A 15,447-nucleotide genomic window follows, 5' to 3' on the forward strand; every position below is an offset into this window, starting at 1 on the left:
TGCTAATTTGGTGCCTGGCAGACCAGCACAGCCACAAATGTCCCAAGAAATTAATTTAGCCTTTTATCCAGCAACTCCCAATCTGTACAGTGGTGATTAACACAGCTGCCTTCCCTCAGAGGACTTTTTGCAAGGATAAATACATCGGAGTTGGAGGTGTTAGGACTCAAAAACTGAGATAAATACACCCTGAGAGACCAGAGAAGTGCTGCATGGGAATGTCTGGCATGAAGTAACCTTGAGCATGTCCTCATCAGTGATGCACAAAGCCCTGTGAAGCAGAGACCTCGACTCTGTGGACATTTTTGTGTTTACAAGGCTCAGCCTTCGCTGCACTTTTGGTATCTGCATCTCTGCAGTGTAGTCTGATCAGGAGGGGGAAAAACTGGCTGGGATTTGCATATCTCTTCTTTTCATTGGGATATGAAAAACAAGTTCAGAGCCCAGAGCTGTGACATCTGTGACAGAAACAGCCCAGGCCCTCCCCTGCAGCCTCCCTTTGCCAACACAGAGGTGCTGCATCTCCAGGGGCAGCTGCTCCCAGAGTGGGAAGGTTAAAAGAAGGGCTTTACCCACATCCTCTTCTGGCACTTTGAACTGCCACGAGAGATGACTCTGGGGGTCTCCACAAGCCCAGAGGCACACTCAGAGAGCACCCAAAGGCTGCTGGAGGGGGCAGATGCCCAGGGGGTACCAGGGGATGTCAGGGAGGGGGTCTGGGCAGCCCTTGCTGTCTTGGCTGAGCCAACTCGACTTCCTTGTACTGGAAGGAAACTTTGGGGAAGTGAGGAACACTGCAAATATCAGCAGATTTTAATTTACACTGCTGGGCAGAGCACAATTCTCTGTCTGGCTTGTTCCCCCTCACAATCTGCTGCAGCCACCCATCCTCTGAGTGCCCTCACTGAGCCCAGGCAGAGCTGGGATCCCTGGGTCTGCCCTGGCACAGAATTCCTGCAGGAACTGGAGGAGGAATCTGCCAGGTCTGGGCAGAGCCTCACTCTGCAATGCACAGCAAGGTGCTCAAAGGTGACCTGAGAGGCTGCCTGAGGAGCTAAAACACCTCCCCATGAGGGCAGGGTGTGTCCCTGAGTTTGGGATGTGTCCTGGAGTTTGGGATGTGTCCCTGTGTTTGGGATGTGTCCCCATGGTTGGGATGTGTCCTGGAGTTTGGGATGTGTCCCTGTGTTTGGGATGTGTCCCCATGGTTGGGATGTGTCCCCATGGTTGGGATGTGTCCCCGTGTTTGGCTCTGGTGGCTGGGAATGCTGTGGGGTGTCTCTGTGTGTCCTGCAGACAGATCTCTCTGTCCAACACCTGCAGAGGAGTCAGTGCCACCGAGGGCAGGGAGACTCAGCTCTGGTTTTATGCAAGAAGGACCCATTTTGCTCTTTTTGCCCCTCCAGCCCACAGCTGGAAGGCCTCCATGCCCATCTTGTTTTTAAGCGCCCTGTAAAGGAACTTTCCCAGAGAGAAGGCTCAGGAAGGAAAAGCCCTGATTCCAGGCTGCAGTTTCCTTGAACTTGCTCTGAACCTCATAAATAGAGGACACCTGACATGATATTCATTTACAGTAAGTTTATTTCTCAGTGCATTACATGAAAGGTCTTTGGTATTTGTGGGTCCTTGAATACTGTTCCCACTCTGCTCCGTAAGAAAATGCTGAATACAAAACATTCCATATACAGTAACAAACCCCATAGCAAATAAAGAGAAATAGATATTTTGAACAATAACATAGCAATATGAAAACAGATAAGTAACCATGCAAGAGGTGGAACAAACAGGTTGTGTTTACAACAAACATTAAAGCCTGCCATAAATGAGTTCATCCTGTCAGACGAGATTTATTCTTGCTCTAAATTAAGAAATTACACATGATTGCAAGATACTGCCTATGGCTGCCCTATAAAAGACCAAATGGTTGTAAAGCTGATCCCCAGGAGAAGCCAGGACCATTGGCACACATACGAAACACACTGATATAAATAAAAAAGGTACTGTGTAAAATAACTGCTGAAGAAATTACCATTTCCTTCTGTGGCTGGGAATGTGCCTCGTGAACAATTATAGCACCTTTCAATCCCTTGGTTTCACAGGAAACCAAGAAATCACAGAGACTCTGAGTAGTTTAACCCCTACACCCCCAGTGGAATGTCATCTTGAGGCAGACAGAGGAGGAGGAGGATGGGTTTCCAATCATTGCATCAGGAGGGAAGTCCAGAAGCTGATTGTCTTTGGAAGCCTTTGTCACAGTGCTCAGGGTCCCATGTGACAACAGCTCATGGCAGACACAGGAGCAGAGCCCACACAGCACCTGCACGAGCTGCTCCAGGGCTGGCTCTGATTTTTAAGGCCTGTTCCTTTGAAAGCTGATGGCAAAATCACCGTGGAGTTTGGTGGGAGCAGGTGAGGGCTCTTCTCTCTAGTTAATTCCTATTTCCCTGGGTTGCTATCCATTCCTTACAGTAAGTGCAAATTAGACCCTCTGGAGAGGAGCATTCCCTGCCTCCCAGGAGTTCCAGGTTGCTGGTGAACGTGAGGGTGCATGACTTGCAAAGGGTTTTGGTTGTGCAATGTGCTGCTTCTGGTTAGCTCAGGGCAAGGAAAACACTACTACTACCAGAGCTGAGCCAAGTCAAAAACACACTGGAGCTCAAACAAACATCAAGAATTTAAAAAAAGTCTTAGGGAAAAAAAAAAAAAATAGAAAAAAGGAAAAGAACACACTATGGTATTGCACAGTATGTATGTAAGATAAAGCACTAAACATTTCAATTAAAATACATTTCTAAATGAGCACGCATTCAAAATAAATCCCCTAAGTTACATAGACATGGCAAGAAGCATTATATGCCCTGGCTGAAATGAACCTCAGGATCCTGCCCATGATGGAGAATGTGGTTGGAGTGGTTTGCTTGGTCATCAATATCATCACTGTCAGTGTGTGAGGCTGTGCTCACCTTTAAACTGAATTAAACTGGGGTGGCACAACAGTGTGGTGCAGCCCTCGAGTGAATGGAGAGGAATGAAACCCCAGCAGAGAGAGAAAGTCCATCTGGTATAATGCTGCTGTTCCCCATTTAAAGATACAGAACCTCATCAGAGAGATGGGGCTGAACAAAGCAAGGAGAAAAAATTACATAGCTCATACTATCAACAATTAAAGTGGTCTTAACCCAAACCTGAACAGCCTTTTGACAATTGGCTTGGTAGGATTAACTGCAAACAACTTCCATTAAATTTTCCTTTCAACTTGTCAATAATTTGTTTTAAATAATATAAAATTCAAAGTCCATAAATCCATGTCAGTATGAATGCCTCACCAATGTGAGTGACTAAAGCATTACTTTGAATTCAGAAGACAAACTTGGAGAAAGAAAGATTTCTCCTTCAGTTCAGTGTGAAGCCTCTGAAATGCCAGGGAAGTAAAAATGGCCTCATTGTATTCCCTCTTCCCCAAATTCAACCCTGCAGCTACAGCACCAGTGAAACTGAATTTTCCCATTTCCCTTTTTAAATATTGCTTTGGTTGGGTTTGGTTCCTGAAGCTGCCATGAGGACGGATTGTTCCTGTGGCCTCGACTACAGCTGGCACCAGCCTGCCCAGTGCATGAGTTTAGACTGAACTGAGATTTCTCCTCACTCCCCAGGCCTGATTTTCCAACAGCAACTGGCTGATTTATCTCCTGGAAGCCACCAGTGAGGTTTTGGAGTGTCCATGTGATCCAGACCAAGATGGTCCCAATTCACCACAGAGGTAACCAAGTACTTCTTAATCCCTGCACAGGAATCAGTCTGCAAATGAGGAAACGTCCTTTTTATGGACATTTAATTCGTAGATGGAATGATTATTCCAAGAACATTCCCATGGCTGCACCTTGCTTGGCTAGCCACAAACAGAGCTCTTGCCCTGCCAGGAGTGAAGGAGGGACTTGGGCTCTTAGAGCACCACAGACATGCTCAGAGTTAATGCTGGGTTTAGAGTTAGTGCTGGGGGTGAAACCAAGGTGCATTCAGAGAGGCTTTACTTCCTTCTCCCAAAGGGATTGCAGATACAGGATGGCTCCTTGAGCTCAGGAATCTGCTGGACTTGAGTTTTACTCATTTTCTTGTCTCTCTACACCACACTCCAGCTGTAACTCAGAGTGCAGCCAGGGATCTCCCCAAGCTCCTGCAAAGCTCTGGGCTTGTTTCTTGGGAAATTCAATCATTCAGAAGCACAACCTGAACCAGGTGGGCTGGATGAGCCCCACAGCTGGCACTGGCCAAGCAGGGGGAGGATGCAAAAGCAGGGCAGGGACTTGCATCCCTGCTGCCTCCAGCACAGCTGGTTGTTATTCAGCTGCACAGCAGTAAAAGCAAGGCTCTGGTGCTTGCTCAGCATCATCTTGTGCCATTTCACCTGGCTGGGGATGGCTGGATTCCTGAGCAGCAGGGCCAGGTGAAGGCATGGTGGGTTCAGCCATCCTGAAGGAGCCTGTGACCTGCTCATTTGTGGAAATGCCAGGTCTTCAGAGGAAGGATTGGGATTGGTCTCTGTTGGTAGCACTGCCATGTTTACAGTGTTTATGGACAGTCAATTTAATGTGTGGCTAATGCTGGGCTGGCAGAGCTCCTCCATTTTTAGCCTCATTTCCAGTGGGCTTTGCCTTGGGAAAATCCCTTGGGGTGCTGAACCCAGGGACTGCAGAGTGTTTTCCTTGGAAAGCCTCTGACAGAAACACTGCAGCAGTGCAGCCCAGCTTGCAAACACAGCTGTGTTCTGCACAGGAACAAGACACACAGGGGCCATAACACAACTCAATTTGCTCACTTTTGTCCTGGGCTGAATTTGAGAACTGTCAGAATGTGGGAATTAAAAAGTAAAAAATAGTCCAGTCAGTTTTGTTGATTAATCTCCCCCTTCTAACAAAAATCACTGTCTACATGAATGACATCAGCCTGTCTGACCTGGTTAGCACAGCAGGTGATTCATTTGTCACTGAAGGGCAGGTTCAACTTCTTAAACCTGGAAGCTGGTACTTCCCCTAAAATAACCAGTTATTGCAAAAAGGAAAATGACTCTGTATTTAACTCCCAGTGCAAGATAAGCTCTTGACAAGACTCTAATTCCCTAGGCTGTGGTTTGCTCCTACACTGTCTCCAGATCCAAATGATGAGGATTTACTCACAAGATTAAAACAAAACACTGTGAAAACATTTTTCCTGATTGCTGTAGGATTAAGAAACTATTGCAAAATATCCTTTTCTGTGAATAGCTACTGCCACCACTTAAATTAATTATCTCTGGATGTATGCACAAGCTGAACACGGTATGGGAAAATTCTTGCACAATTCCATCATATCTCATGCAAACTGCTCTATGTTTTCAAACTGCTCTATGTTTTCACAGAAATAATCTAAACTCTCTGAAGATAGACAGAAAGCCAATGTTTCCATGAACATTTGCATCTAAAGTCCTTGTTTGGCCAACCACAAATAGAAATAATGTCACTCACATGCAATTAACAACATGAAAAGCCAGGGTTTTCTTGCTAAAGTCCAGAGAGCCACCTGAATTTTCAGAGTAATACTTTTAAATGTACTTTGTATTCTAATTTGTTCTGTGCTTAAAAGAAATCCTTGCCGGTCATGCAGGAAATAAAAGCAGATGTCTCCAACTGCAGCAATGGACAAGGATGAGGCTTGGCTTTGGCTCTGGTGGGGTGGATGGGCTTGGCCAGTTAAGCAGAGCTTTACTGAGTGACTGTCAAGGGCAGTGAGAGAACAAGGGCAGGGTTAAACCCTCGAGGCACAGCCAGGAGGTGTCACTCCTGTAGGCAGCTTCTGAGACACCTGACAACTGCTATTCCAAAGGCAAAACAACAAAATCAAGGAAAACATTCTCAAAACCCTCTCTGAGCTATGGATAAGTCATTCCCTGCAACCAGGGCTCAGTATTGGCCAGGGAAGGAAACCCAGCCACCAACACTGCAGCCTCCCACCCACTTCATCTGCAGGGTGCAATTAAGCACTGGGTACTGTATCTTGAACTGCAGAATAGGCAGGGAGGACACAGAGATGCTCCTACTTCATCCGGTGGCTTCTCCTTCTGGCTTCAGCATCATCCAGCAGGGAGGAGAGGATCTGGTGGGCCTGGGGCTGCCGGGCTCCTCCTCGCTTGATCTTGATGCTGCTTCTCAGGGGGGAGCCTGGGATCACATCCTGTCCAGAGCCTGGCTCAATGGAAGACAAAGAGTCTGTAAGGAGAGAAAGTCATGGGAGAGCACTATTTAAAAGGGGAGGCTGAGGAAGACACTCATGGGCCCTTCTGAGTGGTTCCTCTTCTGGAGCAGTGGGCTCCCTCTGTTTGCTCTCCATTCAGGAAGCAGCTTTGGAGCTACAGCTTTGCTGCCATCACACTTCTCCTGCATTAGATGTTTCCCTTCTGCTCTGCCTGAGCTCTCTGGGGTAAATGCTCCTACTGCAGGGCCTGTTCTCTTTTGTAGTTCCGTTTCTAAAGTGCTGTTCTTATATTAATTATGAATTTACTTGGACTGCAGCAACCACTAAGCACTGCCCACAGACTCCTGGTGTTGGAGGATGAGCTGGTGGGCAGTGGGCAGTGATGCTCTTAGGGTTTAAGTACATTTCACTCCTAATAAAGGACATTTGGAGGCACTGAAAGGATTGACTGGAAGGATTGACCCACCCTGGGCTGCAGCCAAATCAGCAATAATGCTGGGGATGGATGGTGGCTGTCCCTGCTCCCAGAGCACCTCCAGGTAACAACCTCCTGCTCTTCCCTCAGCTAAACAAATTAAATATACACTGCTCTGGGCCACTCTTCAGCAACAGATGCTGGTGGCTTGGTCTGCCTCATCATTTCCAATGCCCCAATTTCTTCTTCCTTCTGCCTCCAGAGCTGGATGTTTGTGTTTCCCTGCCAGGAGCCCAATATGCCAGCCTTGGTTTGATCCCACCAGGCAGCGTTTCTGTTTCCAGTGCGATTTTGGCTGCTGGAGGATTTGGGCTCTGTCTGCTGGCACCAAACCCTGCCAAACAATTTGGGCTTTGCTGTGTCCTGCTGGGCTGCTCTCTGCAGCTTCCAGGCCAGGTCAGCTCCAGCTGCCCTCCCAGGGCAGAGGAGAGGTTTGTTTGCTGGGATGTTTTGCCTTGTTGCTTGGGTGGTGTGGTTTTGGAAACCACACTCAGTGAGAAGTTTCTTGGGAAAATGAGAGCATGGGATTGGCATTTCTGAGTGGGGTTTTAAAGCTGGGCTGCCCCAGAACCTGTGGCCAAATCCTTAACACCTACACTGGGAACATGACCAGACAGTTGGTGCTGGGTGATTTAAACCTCTGTGGTGCCTTTCAGTCCAGGGAGGTCTGTGCTCAAGGAAAATATTTTTTGTTATTTAATGTCTTTTTCTTTTTGTTTGTTGGGGCCTTTTTAACCATTTACACAAAGATGAACATAATTGCACAAGGAAAATATGCCTTACTTTCCAAGTTCCCTTTCTAAACAGTATTTTTTTAGGACCTAAATTATGTGTGAAGTGAAAGAATGGAACTATTTCAAAAGCACAGAGTAGGAATACAATTATCAATACTTATGGGACAAAAATAAACCCCTAAAGTCATACAATATAGGTGTTTAAATATGACCCAACCACAGTGCACAATTAAAAAACATCAATTTTTGCTGATGCAGTTACACTGGTATAGAAGTACAGATGAGTGTAAATAACTCATCTCCATCCCAAGCAGTAACAGATCAATACAAATGGTTTGCTGAAATGACTGTTTCAAAATAACAGCAGCACATGCCTTGCTGCTGCTGTATTTCCAAAGAGAATGTGAAAAACAGCTAAATCAGGCAGCTCTCCTGGGGCAAGGCTGTGTGAGCCCCACTCCCAGGGTCTACAGAAGATTCCTAAGGATGTAATTTTTTGCTTTATACCACTATAAATGAAGGTACAAAGTAAAAGCCAAAGGAGGCCCAGACCCTGGCTCTTGTAAATCCCCTTTTCTAATGGACTCATCCAGGGAACCCCCCTTTCCCTCTTCCCTGGAGATCATCCCAGCTGTCAGGGCTTGCTGCCTAGGAAATCGAGTGGGCATCTCCCTGGTACCTCCACCAGCTCAGAGCAAAGCAGCATAAAAATACATTTTTCTACCCCTGGAATGAAAATGAGAAGCGAAGCAGGATTAGAGCAGAGGTAAGGTCAGGGTGAGTGTGGCTGAATCATGGGGTTGTGATTCAGGGTTTCCCAAAAATCTTATGCTGTTGCTGCCTGTTGCTTTTGGAAATAGAACTTTGGGCCTCCAAGGGCAGGAGGCCACTGAGCAGAGCAGGCTCCAGGCCAGGCCAGCCATGCCCTGGCACTGGAAGGCTCCAGCAGCATTTCCAACCCAGCACTGCTGGCTCCAGGCAGGGCTGGGATCCCAAGGTGCTGCCTGAAGTGTTTTATTACTGTGTAGTGAGGCACTGTCTGGACTGCTGGGCATTTTAGCTACTTAGCATTCCCACAGCTTAAATCAATATCCAAAGGCCACATCCCAATAAAAGTGGATGCTGATCGGAGGGGAGGCGTGAGGTGGGCTCACAAACAAGGTCAGGAGTGAGGTTCCAGTGTCAAGGACAGAAGAGTGCTCTGGGACTTGCTCAGTGCCATGAACAGGTCTGCTGCTCTCAGGCTGGGATAGCAGAGCCAAACATTTTGCCTCTAACAGTGTTTCTGAAACACAGAAGGTGTTTGTTGCTCTGGCACAGCTGGTTTTGGCAGCTGTGAGAGAACTGATCCTTGGCTACCCCAGAAGGAGCAGTCTGGCAATAACCAACACCTGTGACAATAACCAACACCATCCTGTGGCTAAGGGAAGAAAACATTCTTTAAGGGATGATGTACACACTGTACCAGTGATGGCAGAGCCAACAGCCTCAAGAGATCACAAAAATCTATCTGAATGTAGAACATGTGGGATTTTCTTTAAATCTGACTGTGAAAATAGGTTTTATGTAAGTTAGGATCACAAAATGTGCAGGGTTCACTGATTTTCAGGGTGACATGGCAGCACTGTCTGGGCTTTCTCTGCAAAACGTGGTGCTGCACAAAGCAAGGGCCTCAGTGGTGGTCAAGTCACTTGGAAGATGCTGTTAACAGGATTAAATGATCTGGCCTGAAGACTTGAACAGCAGCTCTGTGGGAAGCTGGTGGGTGATCTGTGCCTCATGGCTTGAGCTGCTGCTCATGACTTGGCTGCCTGAACTGTAACAAAAATCACTGTAAGGGTCATTTCACCTGCTACTGGAAAACCAGAGGAAGTAGTACAGCTGCTGGAACTCAACTCAGAACTAAGTCATGGCACCTAGTTTTGAAAATGGGGCTTGAACAGACACCAGAGAGGTCAGGAGAGTGGGAGGATGTTTAACCATCAAGCCTGAGCAGAGCCCTGGTTCCCTAGAGAAGAAAACCTTAGCAGTGCTTACCATGAATTCCTATCATGTGCTCAAGGATTAATACCCTCTCAGCTAAAATCTTCAGAGCCTCTCGAAGCTGTTGGACACCCTCCCCCTGCAAGAAAGAAAACAAAACTAACGTTGGAATGTGTTGCAGGATAGGCTTCTTGTCCATAATGTCACTTTCATAGCACCAAACTCTGCAGTGTGCATGTTTAAAAATGAAAATATGCAAAAGAGGAGATAGCCTAAGCAGGAGTGCAGGAGAAATCCCTGCTCAAAGAGCTCCTCGTGTACACTCAGGCTGTAGTTTGTTGTCATTGTCACCTTAGGGGTGGGCTTGAAGGGCCAAAGAGATGTTGGGAAGTATTTCAGGGATTGAGAGCAGAGATGTGAGAACTCCAATGCTCTGCACATGCAGTTTGATCTCTTCTGGGAGTCTGTCCCTCAGCAGCTGGGAGGGACAATAGGGAAGCAATTCCTAACCAGCTCCATGTGACAGAACAACCTCTGGGCACTGAGGTGTTCAAGAACATGGTGACAACATGGCCAAGGAAACCTCACAGACCAGGATTTCTGGCACACATTAAATTCAAGGCACACTTGCTTTGCACATTTAACTGTGGACTCACCCTCTGGCCCCCCAAACCCACCCGTCAAAGGGTTGAAGGACAGCAAAGTGACAAAACCAAAAGTAAAACAGTAGAAACACATCCTTACATCAGCACCTTTGTCACCTTCCTCACCCTTCTTGCCTGGTTCACCCTGAAACAAGGAAGGAAACTTGGTTACATGTGTCTGAGGAGCCTTCCAGGACCCCTAGGATCCCTCCCCACCAAAGGAGAAAAATTAAAGAAGCATTTCACCAGCAGAAAACACATGGACCTTCATGCCAAGGGCCAAAGTGCCCAGGAGGTCACCACCACTTCTAACACAAATGAACTCCTTGAGCGGCCAAGCTGCAGGAGGAGTCACCTGCCATGGCCTGGGCCCCAGCAAGGCCACAGACATCTCACTGGGCTCTCAGTGAACAACATTGTTTGCTAAACCACAGATAAATTGCTCCTTTCCCCCCAGTATGCATGTGTTCATCTTGATTTAGAACAGAAAAACCCTCCATTCTGCTTTCATTAATCAGTCACATCACTTTCTGCCTCTGAAGATGCTCACTAAGGTTTCCTCGAACAAAGATCTCTCTGTGCTGTGAACATTGCTCCCATGTTTCCCCACAGCCAGGAAGTTCATGCACTTTCTGAAGAGCAGATGACAAGGAGAGATTCAACCACTCTAAGCTAAACATAAAACAAAACTAACAATCTAACACAGAGTGGAAAGGCTTGGGCTCCTCAAACTTCTTGGACATCCCTGAGATATTTGCAAAGCAGAGGTGAGCACAGGAGGAAGGACCAAGGAAAAGGCTGTGTGAAATGATGAGATGGAACCGAGGAAGAGAGATGAGAACCCTCCCAGAGGCTCTGGCCAGCCAAAAAGAAACCAATTTTCTCCACTAGATCTCTGTCAGCCACATCACCATTGGTTTGTTTCCCCTGACCATATGTGCCAGTGCAGACATCTCCTCTGGGCATCTGCTCAGGTATTGCCAAAAAATCATTTGGAGACATCTCTTAACCTCATTACAGGGTTTCCAGCTCAGCTTGGCCAGCTGAGGTGCAGGAGGGAGTTGAGAGCTGGACTTTGAGCTGTTTAACTGTGCCCACCTTTGGGCTCTGGTGGTGCCAGGAGCTGCTGGGTGTGCCCAGCTCTGGCCAGAGGGATCTGCAGGCACAGCACAGCTCCCCTGATGCCCCCTGGTCACGTCAGCACTGTACTTTACACCAGGCATGTTTCATTTGCAGAGATTTGTTAAGGTGAGGGTGTCTGTGGAACAAATGTCTGAGCTGGAGGCAGCAGAGCTGAGCTCTGAAGCAGCTCCAGAGGCACCTGCAGTGCCAGGCACCAGCCCCACCTGAGCCTGGCACCCTCCCACCAGTGCAGCACTTACAGGAAGTCCCTTAATGCCCCTCTCTCCAGGCAGACCTGCTTGCCCCTGTTGGAAATAAAGGCAGTGTCATTAAGAGATACTTTGCCACTTGACAAGAGCACAGTGTAATTTTTACTAGTGGAATTAAGATGGCTTAATGGAAAAAAACCTTACACTTGGGATAATGTGTAAAAAAAATCCTCTCCCTTGACATTATCACTTAGAGACAGCAAAAGGGGGTTATGGTTTTCTGTCAAGTATCAGCTCCAAATCCCATCAGCCTCTGGAGGAGCTGGGTTGGATTCAGAGCTCCTGAGCTCAGTGCCCTCTCTGTAAGACGATTAGCAGGTTTTTTGAACTTTCCAGCAGTCAGTTACATTATACCAGGAAGGAATTTGGCTGGAGATTTGTTCCTTACAAAGACACTGCATTCTTCTCTCTGGTAGAAGTGATGGGCTGCTGCTGCCCCAGCCAGAACAGAGCCCAGGACTCCCACCAAGCACTGATTTAATCTGCTCCTGCTCCACACACCCCACAGCTACTGATCACAACACAGGTACAATATTTTGGTTGGTTTGTTTCTTTCTCCTGCTGTGCTAATTTTCACATTGTTCTCAGTGAGGGGTTTTTGTTCTTTTTTAATTTTTTTTTAAGAGAAACAGTTTGAACTAATGTTGGTTTGGGGCAGAACGAACTACTGTTGAACTGAACATCTTTTTTTCCCCCTGTTTTCCTCCATACTGTTCCCACCCTGGAGCAGCTGGGGCAGGGCACAATCCCTGACCAGGAGAGCAGTTACAGGTTATTTAGTGAGCAAGCAGGAGCTTGGGAAGAAGAGGCAAAATGTAAAAGCATTCATAGAAATCCATTAATGAAACAGCCACATATTTCCCCTGGCTCTCCTTCTACAGACACACACAGCAACAAACTCATCCTTTTTCCCCCCAAAAAAACCCTACATATATGGTGGCAGATTTCTGCAGTGGAAAGGGAGAGCTGCTGGGTTTGTGTCCATCAAATTTGTACAAAACCAAGGGGCACCTACAGAACATTCCCATGGAATGAGCTCCTGTGGAATGCCTTGCCAGCACCAGGAACAGACCCCTACGGACAGGGAGAGCTCTGGGGGAAAAGCCCAGTCTGTCAGGTGCTCCCAGTATCTTCAAAGGGAAATACTTGGATTCTGCACTGGAGGGAGCAAAGCTTGTGAAAAAGCACAGGCAAGAGGAAAAATCTCAGAGAGGAGCACAACAACAGACTGAAAATACATAAACAGCCTGTGCTCCATGTCCAGGAGGAACAGAAAGGATGTTATCAGCTTAAAGGGGATCAAAGGATATTTAGGCTGCATGTTGGCAATATCTTTTACCCCAGGCCTCCCTGGCTGTTGCTCTGAAGTGCCTGGAGATGCTGTGGAGCTTCCCTGGCTGGCAGTGCTTGGGATGAGCAGAGGCTGAGCGTGAGCAGCACACAGAGCTGAGCCATCCAGGGGCTGTGCTCTGACTGCTGCAGGTCTCTCCCACATCTGTTCTCTCCAAGATTAAGCAGGAAGAATGTATAATAACATTTTCTCAAATCTCAGTAGATGTTGTAAACCCCCCCCCCCCCCGCTTTTCTTTGCAGCTGCACAGCTCCTCTACTCGAGCCCTCATTTTTATCCACCAAACCCAAAACTGCAGCATGTAGTTGTCAAAACCAGCATTCAAAGCCACACTCACAATAGACAAAAAGCAAACAGAGCATCCTACAGAAATTCTGACAGAAAAAGCTGTCAGCTTCCATTTTCACACTAACAGGAAATATGGGGTTTTTTTCTATTTATCAAGGCACTTTGATATTTGAAAATCTTATTTGTCCCAAACCTAAGAGGAGAATTACAATTCTAAATCCCTAGCAAGGAGGGAACAAAACCAAATTCTTAGGGATCTGTCAGGAGTGAGTGGACACAATGCAACAGGATTTTGTTTGAGAATAAGTGTAGTAATAATATGGTATATTAGTAGTAATATTAGTAATATGGTCGACCACAAACTACAGCAAAATGTTAAATAAATCATCAAGGAAGAGTTTATCCATTTCCTGGATGGAAATGTGACTCTCTGCCACACGCCATGCCCTTCTATTCTTTTTCAGCTGAAAATAAAGATTGAATGGCAATGAGATGTAGTTGGTAATCTGTGCATCCATCTCACCAGTTCAGGTTGTGCTCTCTACCAGAATCCTGAATTCTAATCCCAGAACTCCATCAGTCTGCAATCTATTTGTAAAGCCAAGTCATGCCCAAATTGGCTGAGCTGCACAAGGGAAATGTTACAAAAAATGACCAACAGTCACTCTGTCTTTTAGGGAAGTGCAAGTGATTTCTTATGTAAGAACAGGACCAAGCACCCCAAACTGAAATAGAACAGAGGTTTCCAAAGGCAGAAGTGCCCCACCCTCAGATATCTGCTGCTCCTGATGCCTCAGGAGGGGGAAACAAGCACCTTGAACAGTCTGGACAGAGGAGCAGTTTGTCTGTGGCTGCTTATCCCCAGGAATTTGAGAAGTCAGCACACTGGAGTTCACTGATCTGCATTTCTCTATCCTGGCTCTTTCAGGCATCCCTGTGCTCTGCTGGATTGGAAGGGGAGCAGGAATGCAGAGGAGGTTCTGTCACACACCTGCAGCCCTCATTCACCCCCATCTGTGAGACAGGAAATTTGAAGGAAAGGGAGTTTGTCTCCCACAGCTGTGGCAGTGCAGCCACCACTGCAGACATCCATCACTTCAGAGGAACCAACCAATGTTTTCCTCCTTGTCTCTGCCCCTCCTTTGGCTCTCTCCATGCTGGGGTCTCAGTGCTTCTCCACAGTCCATGGTGCCCATTTCAGACCTAAGGGCTGATGATCCTCTTCCAATCACTTCCAAGTGATTTTGTGCTCCTGGACTCACCCAGAGATTTCAGACCATGACCTTTTGGCAGTTCAGCTGGACAGAAGCAGCCAAAGGCCCAAATGCCACTTTCAAACCCTTCCCAGTGCTTGAATGCTGGGCTGGGAATCTGACACATTTATACCCTCGTTAGATATTTCTCTGGTAGTTCCTAAACTTCACCAGTTTGGAATTAACATTCAGACATCCTTTTTGTTCTCTGTTTAGTTATCAGCACTGGATAGCCCACTAAGGACTGAGGCCCATAAACATTCAGAACGTGACTTCAATATATTCCAAATATGTTAAGAACATCATTTGACCTGGGGAATGACTTTGGTTCTGGAAAATCTGGTGAGTTTTTAAAGCCTTAGTGCCACAGAAGGAAGAGTTCAGTTAGACCTCTCAAAACACTCCACACTAAACAGCTTTGGCTGGTGGAAGAAGGTTGGTATCCACAGGCCTTTATACACCATGTCTTTAGGGTAGCAAATCTAAATTAGCAAATCTGCTAATCTCTTTGGGGAATACCTGACTTTGCAAGGAATTCAACTCTTTCTCTGTACAGGAAACCTCATCTTGGTTCTTGCAGAAACCCCAGAAATTCTGCATTTAAAGTTGGTGGTGGCTGTAGCCCCATGCATCTTTGAGGCCTGTGCTGTGTATAATTCCACAGCCCCCAAATGCTGTGGGAATCTCCCTGTGCCTGTAAAACCTTACTCTCTCTCCTCGGTCTCCTTTGGATCCTTTTGGTCCAGGCTGTCCTGGAGATCCTGGCAAGCCCTAGAAGAGATGCAGAATGAGGAGGAATTAATTTCTACTGTGCAGCCTTTGTGTAGGTGTAGTGAATACATTTCCCAGTGATCCTCAGCTCCTGAAAACCTCATACACCCATTAAGCAATTGGGCTGGATTCTCTTTTTCCCTCCAGCAAACACAACAGGAGCTCTGTTTGCAGATATCCCGAGCCCTGCACTTTCTGCAGATCACTCTGTTTGGTTCTTTTAATGCACTGCAGGCCCCTGATGTAACATTTTTTTGGGGTCAGTATGACAGGACAGTTCTTGTTCTCAGTTACCAAGAAGAAATTAATACACAGGTAGTATGTTTAGC

At 46.8% G+C, this 15,447-nt stretch overlaps 1 protein-coding gene across 1 annotated transcript in view; it reads right to left on the reverse strand.

Annotated features, from left to right (window-relative positions):
• Positions 1–5,005: 5,005 nt before the first annotated feature.
• Positions 5,006–15,447, reverse strand: part of COL26A1 (collagen type XXVI alpha 1 chain) — a 165,747-nt gene continuing 155,305 nt past the window's right edge. Inside the window, exons 12-17 of the mRNA XM_041482777.1 lie at positions 15,056–15,118; positions 11,447–11,491; positions 10,165–10,209; positions 9,475–9,559; positions 6,074–6,242; positions 5,006–5,030 (exon numbers count right to left, since the gene is read on the reverse strand). Coding sequence (XP_041338711.1) covers positions 5,006–5,030; positions 6,074–6,242; positions 9,475–9,559; positions 10,165–10,209; positions 11,447–11,491; positions 15,056–15,118 — 432 coding nt within the window. The remainder of the gene's footprint in view (positions 5,031–6,073; positions 6,243–9,474; positions 9,560–10,164; positions 10,210–11,446; positions 11,492–15,055; positions 15,119–15,447) is intronic.

The sequence above is a fragment of the Pyrgilauda ruficollis genome, unplaced genomic scaffold, assembly GCF_017590135.1.
Source record: "Pyrgilauda ruficollis isolate IOZ18807 unplaced genomic scaffold, ASM1759013v1 scaffold59, whole genome shotgun sequence".
Classification (NCBI taxonomy): Eukaryota; Metazoa; Chordata; class Aves; order Passeriformes; family Passeridae; genus Pyrgilauda; species Pyrgilauda ruficollis.